This window comes from Lactuca serriola, chromosome 4, assembly GCF_051521515.1.
Source record: "Lactuca serriola cultivar US96UC23 chromosome 4, Lser_US96UC23_V15, whole genome shotgun sequence".
Lineage (NCBI taxonomy): Eukaryota > Viridiplantae > Streptophyta > Magnoliopsida > Asterales > Asteraceae > Lactuca > Lactuca serriola.
In genome coordinates, this window is record NC_136411.1 from 15986504 (window position 1) to 15998265 (window position 11762).

The 11762-nt window shown below is 34.5% G+C and overlaps 1 protein-coding gene across 1 annotated transcript; it reads left to right on the forward strand.

Annotated features, from left to right (window-relative positions):
* Positions 1-6500: 6500 nt before the first annotated feature.
* Positions 6501-9764, forward strand: LOC145101079 (putative methyltransferase PMT2). Its single transcript, XM_079038244.1, has 7 exons — positions 6501-6655; positions 7081-7730; positions 7818-8028; positions 8116-8407; positions 8702-9067; positions 9151-9228; positions 9306-9764. Exons 2-7 carry the CDS (start codon positions 7086-7088, stop codon positions 9535-9537), a joined length of 1824 nt encoding a protein of 607 aa, XP_078894370.1. The 5' UTR covers positions 6501-6655; positions 7081-7085; the 3' UTR covers positions 9538-9764.
* Positions 9765-11762: the final 1998 nt, after the last annotated feature.

The window sequence follows — 11762 nt, forward strand, 5'->3', positions numbered from 1 at the left end:
ATCTAATATGATAAAGGCAAGTTTCCATAAGATAAATACCAAAAAATCCCGAATCTGGCCCTTCCTGACGCTTGGACTCGCCGAGTACCCATTCTGGACTCGCCGAGTCAGGCCAACTCGCCGAGTCCATGACTCAGAAACACAAAAATTGAATTTTGTAAATAAGATTCAAACAAACAAGCAACAATTCAATAGAAATCAATCTAGTCTCTGATACCACTGATGGGTTTTAGCCATAAGAACTTTCCTATGTGCGCATGCAAAACCCTAATGCTTGGATCTAGGCTTTCTAATTAAACATGCTTTGAGTCCAAGACTTCTAATGACTAATTAGGTATAAGAACAATACAAAATCATATCTAGAAGTTTACCTTTGAATCTCTTGTTTGATCTTGTTGTCTTGGAGCTCTAGAGTCACAATTGTCACTCCTCTAATGGCTTACAAACACCAACTAGCAAGGAGGATGATTTGAGAGAGAGGTTGGGAAGAAATCGGCCAAAGGTACTCTACTTTAGATGAGATGCCGATTTCCTTTGCTCTAGGGGTCTATTTATACTTGTAGACTCTTAGGATTTCACCTTTAAACCCTAGTTGGATAATCTTTCCTTAAAGCAATCCAAATCCTTACCTTAGATAAGCCTTGGACGATTTTGAGCTATCCCAATCCCTAGAATCCGTCCAACCCTTATCCCTTAAGGATTTACAGTCTAAAGTGTAACTATCAAACAATTGACAGTTTATACCTTCTTATTTAATTAATCTTTTTAAGTCACCAAATTAATACTAATTAATTTATGACTTATATTAATCAAATAACAATATTATTATTCATTATATTATTCCCATAATATATCAATAATATTTATTCTCTCATAATAAATCATCCTATCAAGTTGCTATGGTGAAGGCAACCCAAAAGGACCATGCATAATCGGGTCAAATACTTGCCTAATATAGTTGCAGCCTTAGACACTATTCCAACACTTATGTGTATGTGTATGTTTGAGATTTATGTGCATTGTGTTATATGTATGCTATGTGTTATATAGACCGGAACATAGGGTCCAACGACTCATGAGACTAGAGGGTCCTCGATCAGACCGGACCGGAGGGTCCAACGATTTAGATCGGACCGGAGGGTCCAACGAGCTACGGGACTGGAGGGTCCCGCTTAGATACATTGACCGGAGGGTCATACCGAGTTATAGCCTCGAGTGGCTTATGTGCTGTATGTGGTATTTTGGGTAACTCACTAAACATTTATGCTTACCGTGTTATGTCATATGTGTTTCAGGTACTAGCGAGGATCGTGGGAAGGCGCCGACATGATTTGTACACACTGACAAAGGATTTTGTATTTGAGATTCTGGGATATGTTTTACCGTGATAACAGTTGACACACTTGAGTTTTGAGATGATTTGTATGAGATATGTTATTTTTGAAAAATGAAAAATTGTTTTAAATTTTCACGTCGTTACACACAAGCAACGATCAACAGAAATTTCAAGCTGATGAGTTTAAAGGGAGATGGAGGGGAAGAAAACAAGAAACCCTAAGTTTCTTTATTTGAAATCTTGCTAGGTCTGTTGGAATCAGTTGCCTCATCTGCATCGTGTCTGTTGGAATCAGTTGCCTCATCTGCATCGTCCCGTCTGTAGATTGGAGAAGGAAAACAAAAACAACGATCAATAGAAATTTCAAGTTGATGAGTTTAGAGGGAGATGGAGGGTTTTCGAAAAGCGGTGAAATCTGAATATGACTGGATGAGAAAGCGGGTGGGGGGAAGATAAGGTAGAACCGGTGAGGGAGACGTGGGAATGACACGTAACAGCCTCATCCTGATCTTTACACCACTATTAATAATTTAAGGGACCAAATTGTCAATACCACAAACTTTAGTGCCAAAAATCTAAACCACTAAAAATATGAAAACTTATGGACCAGTTTTGCCAAAAGAACAGCATGTTCACTATTCATAAAGATGGTCATCTTTAATATATATATATATATATATATATATATATATATATATATACACATGTAAATAGATATAATTTATTAATGGGACTCATATGGAGGTTTATGGACGAGACTGCCCATCCCCGTCATCTCCCCGGAAATTAAAACAGGGGTTAACCTTGCCCCCACCTCCGCCCCCGCCCCTGGTTTTTTTAAACAAATACTCCCATACAGGACCGGGGACACATGGGGATGGGGTCCCACAAGACTTTTTGACATCCCTAGTGTTGGATTAGGTGTCTAAGCCCATAATTGTTTTGGTATGTACTTGACCCGATTATGAGAATGATCCTTTTGGGTTGCCTTCACCTTAGCAACTGATAGGATGAATTATGAAGAAAGAGGATTAATTGTGATTTATTAATATATTATGTGAATAATATATTAAAAGAGAAATCATATGGTTTAATTAATATTGATAAAGAATTAATTTAGAATTAGTTTTGTGGTAAAAAGAGATTAATTAAATCAAGGGGACTGATATTGTAATTATAAGATAGTTACAAAGTTGGGCTTAGGATCCATAAGGAAGCAATGGACGAATTCTATATGGGAGTCCATATAAAAATCGTCCAAGGGGCCTTCTGGAAGGATCCTTTGGGCTGCTTAAGGACTAAGCAACTGGATTAGGGTTTTGACTGAAAACGCTAATTGCTCAGCTATATAAGGAACCCTTAGGCATGCCAAAATCGGCGACTAGAAATCCTAGAAGGATTCCATAGCCAATTTTGAGCCTCTCCTCTCTCTCTCTCTCTCTCTCTCTCTTGTTTCTTCCTTGTTGCTAGTAGTGTTTGTGACTCCATTAGAGGCACAACATTTGAGGCACTAAGCTTTCAAAGGTCAAGGATTTATTGTTATTACCACATAACAAGTTGAGGTAATCATTTTAACTTGTTTATTATGTCTATTTCAAAATAAGCATGCTAGATTAGGGTTTATTGCTTTGGTATTCAATGTTGTATGTTCAAATTAGAAAAACCTAGATAAAAGCAATTAGAGTTGCATGTACACTATAGGAATGATGTTATGCTCATAACCCATCACCTAGTTGGGGTGTTGTTTTGAGAACAAAGGGTAAAAATGTCATTAGAGACCATTTCCTTAACTAAGTCCAAGCTTAAGGACGAAAGTGTAATTTTTTTTAACTGAGATTGCAAAATTTTGCCAACGACACCATTTCAGTAATTTCCAAAGTTGGATGCTATTAATGGTGTGACATCACTTTTCCCTTTTTATTACCTTTGTTCTCTTTAAAGTTCTGAATTTATTTGCACTTTTTTTTACCAACACAATATTTTACAAAATTTAAAGAACAAAAATGAAACACAAACTTATTTTCGCTAGCAAAAAGAGGCACACCAGGAGCATCTCTATGTAGCACCAACATTTTATTATTTTATGTTATTAATTGAAATCTTAGATACATTATATGATTTAAAATTTCTTATGAATACTATTTATAATAACTACTATATAAAAATATAAATTAACATAAGGTATATTCATATATTTATAAATACTATTTCATTATTTTTTTAATTTTATTATTTATTTGTATTATATTAAATAAAAAATACAACGTCAACTAACTTTTATAAAAGACAAAACTGTAAGATTGGTTCCTGTGGTATTCAAAAAACTTTGGATAGGGTCCAAAAAGTTTCCAACTAGCATGGAAGGTCCAAAATCAAAGTTTTTCCGTGTCTTTGGTCCCTAAGACACTTGAAAAGTCGATTTTGCCCTTTTTGTTTCTTTTTTCTATTTTCTTTATTTACTTTGGTATCAAAATAATAAAAAATAAAAAATAATTTCTCACTCTCTCTCTCTCTCTCTCTCTCTCTCCCTCTCACACACACACAAAAAAAAATCACAAATCGGTTTCTCTCTTAGTAAGATGCATTCCCCAACAAACTACTTGCCAGAGCTACTCTCAGTACACCACCGTTAACCACATTTCAAAATGGGAAAGAACTTGAAATTCTTCAAATCACTTCTCGGATTCAGGACCACCAAAGCCCCCGCCACCCAATCTTCATGTTCAGAGCCTAAACAGCCAAAGCGACGGTGGAGTTTTGCAAAATTGCACAAAGAGATTCCTCAGCGTTGACTCTGCGACACTTCCAAAAAAAATCCCTTTTTTTGGACCTCCGATGTTAGATCTACGTGTTCTTGGGCCTCCGATTTTGCTCTATAACTCAACATTAGATTTCATCTTCTCCCATAGAGCTGTATCGACGAATAGAATTTGGTTCAAAAGTCGATTTCAGACGTTCAACCCTTTCGGATCAAAAATCGATTAAAAAAATAGGTTGGAGATTTCAAGAAGATGATAGTGTTGTATATTTGGCCATTGATGTTCCTGAATTGAGGTGGAGGTAGACAGAGACAAAGTTTTGTTGAGAAATCGATATCTTACCTTCACTTTTCATTTCATTTTCAGGGTTTTGTTGAGATATAGGCTTCGCAGCGCCGCCTACCATGGAGGTTATCTCTGGAATTGCAGAGTTAGGGTTTCCAGCGATGGTGAAATAATTATGTTTTTTCTGCGTCTTCTTTGTTTCCCGGTGCGAAATAAATGAACGTGAGGATGACAAGGCAAAGGTGTGGATCGGAAGAGAGGAAGGTATCGTACAACCAATTACAAAGCAAATCCTCGCCTGAGCCGGATTCGAGAGAGGATGTGAGCGAAGAAGATACAATGGTGTTCTTCAATGTTGAAGAACAAATAAATGTGAGTGTTATTGGTTACGACGAGAGAGAGAGAGAGAGAGAGAGAGAGAGAGAGAGAGAGAGAGAGAGAGAGAGAGAAGGGGGTACGGTGGGTGGAGTCAGAGGGGTGGGGTGATATTTTTTTATTTTTTATTTTTATATAATTTTTTAAATACTAAACACAATAAAAAAATGGTAAAAAGAAATACTAAGGGTAAAATAGACATTTCAATATTTTCAGGACCAAAACCAAAGAAAAACCTTGATTTTGGACCATCCATGCAAGTTGAAAACTTTTTAGACTCTATCCAAAGTTTTTTGAATACCACAAGGACCAATTTTACAGTTTTGTCTTTATAAAAGAAAAGGACAAATCCAAAAAAAAAAAAACCATATTAAACTTTTTCTAAAGTTCAGGATAAGTCATTTTAAAAAATAGTTAAAATTTGTTAATAGAACCGAATCCTATTGAAGTGGAACTCAAACCGGTTATTGGTATTGGGTTCTTAGTTTACAACTTATTCGGTCCGTATCATTGTGGTTGACATGGTTAACTGGAAGGGAACTACACACCGACAAGAAACAATTTGACGTCTGTAAAATGAAACTAATTGCGAGCTGTAAACTAAATTGCTGAAATGAAACAAATCTCTGTCACTACATCGTACGAGTACCTTACGATACGAGACATAAAATTAGTTGAGAATGACCCAATACATGGATAAAAGTTATTTTTTCAAATCCTCATTTTAGGCCATCTCCAATGGGAGTTCAATGGAGTGTTTAATGGGGAGTTTAATATCATTAAACTCAAAATTCCCATTGTGGGAAAGTGACTAGGATTCAATGGAATGGAAAGTTCAATCCCCATTGAACTCTATATTGTCTCTCCTCTCTCTCTCTCACACACACACACACACATATATATATATATATATATATATATATATATATAATTTTTTATTTTAATTTTTTAATTAATGTTAATTTTAATTGTAGTTTTTAATTTTTAATTTCATGCTAATTATTTTTTTAAAAATAGTAATAACTAAAAAGAAAATGATAAATGATATGACAATCCATTAAATTGTATAGAGTTTAATGGAGTGTAGTGTTTAATGGGTAAAGTTGTATAGTGAGTGGAATGTATATGTGTCAATCCATTGAACTTAGGCCATCCACAATGGGAGTTGTATGAGGGTTTAATAGATTAAATGTGAATATAATATAGAAGAGAGAGAGTGTAGAGTTTAATGGCCACTGAATGGTGTAATAGAATTGTAATGAAAAATAATGAATTTTTTAATAATTAAACTGAATGTGTATGCTTTCCTATGTGGCAATCCATACAACTCTTCATGGATTTAATGGATTGGAGATGGCCTTATATGAGTTCAATGCATTGGAGATGGTCTTAGATTTACTACTTCATTCTGTCATTTTTGTTAACATCCTATGGAGAAACTTTCAAAAACGGGTGAAGCAATTGGTTTTAGAATATAGTATTTGGATCCAAATATCCGGACCCAAATGCAGGTTCGGGTCCCACTGATACGACGACTTTTGGTTTTCCTTTCCACGCTCGAAACACAGCATGGAATATTTACCATATTCGTTACGATAGCCATGAGCAACGCACTTCCTTCATCATTCTCACCCTCACAACTATATATATAATATTTTTTGAATTTTTTTATATACATTCAACACCGTCGTGCGACTACGTTGCAGTCCTCAACTTTTTTGTTATTAAATATTTGCAAGCGAGCGAGAGACTGATCTACATAAGGCCGGCACCCCTGAAATCCATAATCCATTTGTTTTTATTCAAATCTGCAATTTAGAGGTAATTTGCAGAAGTTCATGCGGCTGCTTCAGCTTAATCTCTCATAACATCGGTTAATTTCAGTCCTCTCATCAAACTGGTACGTAGATACATGTATTCTTCTTCATTTCAACTTTTCGAATTCATTGTTATCCAGTATTATTGCGCCAATTTTTGAAATCGGAGTCACTAACGTTGAAGATGTTGAATTTTTTGAAAATTTTCGTGTGTTTTACTGTTCGAATCAAGCTCTATTATGTATAGTTTGGTGAATTACGTGCTTATTAGTTATTAGTTATACACCTACGATCTTCTATCTGCTGCACTCTGTTCCAGTGTTTTTGTTTGATTTAGGAATTTGTAAGTATTTCCATTACGATTAAGGAACCCTAACTCAGACGGAATCGTTGTGTTTCATGATCTATAAGTCAACCAAACGCCACCTATCTGTTTTTTGGCTTTCGTTTTCATTTGACGTATTCATTGTTTATCCTGAACGAATTTTCCGGTGAACCTTTTGATCAGGCGCCATGGCAACAAAGCTGAATTCAGGAGACAACAGAAGCCGGAGCTTCGTTTATATATTCATCATCGCCAGTTTGTGTGGGTTCTTCTATCTATTTGGGCGATGGCAGAGGAGTGGATTCGGGAAAGGAGACTTGCTAGTCATGGATATAACAAAAACCAGTAATACAAACTGCAATTCGATCCAAAATCTAAACTTCGAGACTCACCACGCTGGGATCATTGACAACGATTCAACATCACAAACCCTAGATTTCCCTGCATGCGATGCTAACTTCACAGATTACACACCATGTCAAGATCAAAAACGAGCAATGAAGTTCCCAAGAAACGACATGATCTATCGAGAAAGACACTGTCCTCCACAAGCAGAAAAGTTGAAGTGTCTTGTTCCTGCACCACAAGGATACGTGACACCATTTTCATGGCCTAAAAGTCGTGATTATGTTCCTTACGCAAATGCACCATACAAGGCGTTAACAGTTGAAAAAGCTATTCAAAACTGGATTCAGTATGAAGGCAACGTGTTTAGATTCCCAGGTGGTGGAACACAGTTTCCTCAAGGTGCTGATGCTTACATTGATCAACTTGCTTCTGTGATTCCCATTGATAATGGGACTGTGAGAACTGCACTTGACACCGGTTGTGGGGTATGTATGTTTAATATTCAAATCTTTCTGAATGTTGGGGTTTTTAAATTAATTATGATATATATATTTTTTTGTTGTTGATTTTAGGTTGCAAGTTTTGGTGCATATCTATGGAAGAGAAATGTGATAGCTATGTCATTTGCACCTAGAGATAATCATGAAGCACAAGTTCAGTTTGCACTTGAAAGAGGGGTGCCAGCTGTCATTGGTGTTCTTGGTTCCATTAAAATGCCATATCCTTCTAAAGCTTTTGACATGGCTCATTGCTCACGCTGTTTGATTCCATGGGGTTCAAATGGTGAAGACAATTTTTAATTTTTTACTGTTTTAATTAATTATGTAGATTTTTCAAAGTCCTAAAGTACATTGGTATTTGTTGATGTAGATGGAAAGTACATGATGGAAGTTGACCGGGTTCTTAGACCGGGTGGGTACTGGGTACTTTCGGGTCCTCCAATTAATTGGAAAAACAACTACAAATCATGGCAACGTACTTTAGAGGATCTAGAAGAAGAGCAACTCAAGATTGAATCCATTGCTAAACTTCTTTGTTGGGAGAAAATATCCGAAAAGGGCGAAATGGCCATTTGGCAAAAAAAATCAAACACCGAATCATGTCGCCCCACCGAAAACACCCCTGGGATTCAATTCTGCTCCAACGATCCTGATGACGTCTGGTAAAAAAAACATTTTATTTTATTTATTAGTTCTTCAATTCTGTTAGAACATGAAGCTTTGATTTGACATTGCGGATGTAGAAGTGCATATAAAATGAAGTAGAACTAAATTTGTAGTAGCATGTGCATGCTCTTACAGTACTTTCTCAAAATAATCTACTCATCTATACAAAATGGAAGCTCTCTCAACCTACAAAGAATACTAAACTAGTATATATAAGGAAGCTCAATGGATGGAGAGCTTTGCACCCCAACCAATTCAACAAAAAAAATTATAATTTTTTTATATTATAGGTACAAGAAAATGGAAACATGTGTGAGTGCTGGAAGTGGAGGTGATTACGTGGCGTTTCCTGAACGACTTTATGATGCGGTCCCACCAAGGGTTGTTAGCGGGTCGATTCCGGGTGTGTCGGTTGAGAAATACATGGAGGATGGTAAAAAATGGAAGAAACATGTGAATGGTTATAAACGGATGAATGGAATGATTGATTCCGGAAGATATCGGAATGTAATGGATATGAATGCTGGTTTGGGAGGTTTTGCAGCTGCGATTCATTCCTCTAAGCTGTGGGTTATGAATGTTGTTCCGAATATTGCTGAGACAAATACTCTTGGAGTAATTTACGAACGTGGCCTTATTGGCATATATCACGACTGGTATTCTATACAAATCTTTTAAAAATTAAAATCAGATTATTAAATTAGAAAAGCATTTATTAATTAGTAATATAATATTGCAGGTGTGAAGCGTTTTCGACGTACCCACGCACATATGATCTCATTCATGCCAATGGTTTATTCAATTTGTACAATGACAGGTATACCAAAGTTTTATTATTACTATTATTTTTTTCTTTTCTTCATTAATTGTTTTTTTTTTATTTATTAAATGTAGATGTGATTTTGAAGACATTTTATTGGAAATGGATCGGATCTTAAGGCCAGAAGGGGCTGTTATAATACGTGATGAAGTGGATGTGATTATGAAGGTGAAGAACATAGCCACGTCACTAAGATGGGACACGAAATTAGCGGATCATGAAGACGGGCCATTGGTTCCGGAAAAAATACTCATAGCCGTTAAAAGATATTGGGCAGTCGACAATCAAAACAACACGACAACATAATTTTTTTTTTTTTTTTTAATTTCCTTTACTTAATTTAATTTACCCTCTTTTTTTGTTTGTTGTGTAATAGCTTTGAAAAGTGAGAGAACTAAAGGTTAAAATAGTCATTTTCTTACACAGTGATTGTGAGTTGTGACATAACATAACATTCATATGTACACAAAAAGGGAACTGTTTGATACAAATGGGATATCTATCTATGACTTGTTGGGTTGTGTTCATATAAAGCAATCACTATTCACTGGTGGATAAGGAAGGCGGATCTAGCTAGCTATCTACATATATAGAGGATCGGATGAAAATAGAAATAATTCGACGAAAATGTACAAGTGATCATAAAAATCAAAAGTTTTTATTGATTATTAAAAAGAGAGAGAGAGAGAGAGAGACAATATCTTACGACATCCTTGGATTTTTTTTGATTAATCGTGAACATTCATGATTCACGGTGCCAAAAAGATGTGGAATAAACACCACAAAATGTAATGGCAAATGGAAATAGAGTCGTTTAAACATCATCAACCAAACAGTAACATGTGTCTAATATACTGACAAGATTGGTGTAATAATCAATCATTAATCATACAAAGATAGTACCATGAAATTAAAGTTTTTTCGTCGGCAAGGACGCAAAAAAGACATCAAAATTGATGTTAATTCTATGCATGGGCCATATTGTTATTATTGTAAGTTTAACGTGACATCGAGTTGATGTACGAACTATCATAATTCATATATACGGGTGTTTGCGTGCACAAAAATAACCAACCCTCCGAAGTCATTCTATACCTTTTGGGTTAGTACTTCAATTTTGTTTGCAAATGGAAACTTAAGATCATTTAACAACTACATACATGGACATATTGTCGTGTACTTCTATTTAACACTAACAATTTCCGATGCATAAGTACTACTTCAATAATATCTTAGACATTTTTTATTTTATTTTATTTATTTATAAATAACTAATCAAATCTATTGGTATGATTTTCTATCATAAATTTTCTTAATTAATACTCATCTACGCGGTATAAATCATAATATATCATTGAGACCGTCTTTTTTTTTTTATTTTTATTTTTTTTTATCTACATTACAATATAAATTTGTTTAGTCTAACATATTTTCGATCTGAAAACCCATTTTTATTTTATATCGTAATAGAGTACATATTTTTTATATTATTATAAAATATTTTTTTAATACACCGTATTATACTACTGCAATACGAAGTTTTTTGGACTTTTGACTCCACAAGAAATTAAAAAAAAACGAGTTCAAAACGTCATAAATCACCGAGTTCAACAATAAACTATTCGTAATTTATCATCTCAATACCAAATATTTAATTCAATATATTTCTAGTTTATCTATATTAACTATTAAACGATTTTATATAAACTAATAAAAATAATATTAGACCCACAATTCTGAGTACAATTAATATTCAAATTAAATTCTATACCTTCGATCAAAACATACCTTGCTATTATTTAGAGTTTCAACTTAATTGTATGTTTGCTATTTTTTCTATTTAATTACTTATAGAGTTTCAACTTAATTGCATCTATCATGTACCAAGTGGGGTGCATGGCCCCCACTTAACTTGGACATTTACCCCATAATTTACATAATTTATATAGTGAAAATGTTATTTAAAAAAAAATCAAACAAAGGTTTAACTATTGTAAATTAAATATCTAAAACCTTTTATTTATTAAAAAGATTGTGACAAAGCCTAAGTACATATTATTTTCATTCCATCTGCCACTGATTGCATCAGTGCAACCTGTATATATATATTACATACTATTTGAGTCGTGTAAAACATACACTATGAGCCAAATGAAAGGATAGCATCATGTCATTAATAGCTAAAGAGGCTTTAAACATACAAAAAGGAATGAAACTTTATGGATATTAATTATTTCACGTTCTTTGTAAAGCATTATACATGATTTGAACTGAAAATCTCCAGTTCATCTCAACATCAAGCCACATTTTGGAATTTCGAGCTTAATCCAACTCGATCTTTTTTAGAAATATGGACAAAGATGATGACACTCGCAAGGTTCTAAAAGAAATAATAATAATATTTTTAAGGGGAACAAAGTGTTAAAAGAGTGAAAAGTGTAAGAAGCATATGCACATGCAATTGGCTTCTTTACCAACTCAATCACTCAAGCCATCTCCATAACACAACTCTCCCTATTTATACAACAAAT

What these genes read in the sequence shown, in the direction of transcription:
- LOC145101079 (XM_079038244.1), top strand. Translation starts at nt 7,086, where the DNA reads ATGGCAACAAAGCTGAATTCAGGAGACAACAGAAGCCGGAGCTTCGTT. An exon ending in GATTCCATGGGGTTCAAATG is followed by an intron (nt 8,029 to 8,115) that starts GTGAAGACAATT and finishes TTGTTGATGTAG; the next exon opens with ATGGAAAGTACATGATGGAA. An exon ending in TTCAATTTGTACAATGACAG is followed by an intron (nt 9,229 to 9,305) that starts GTATACCAAAGT and finishes TATTAAATGTAG; the next exon opens with ATGTGATTTTGAAGACATTT.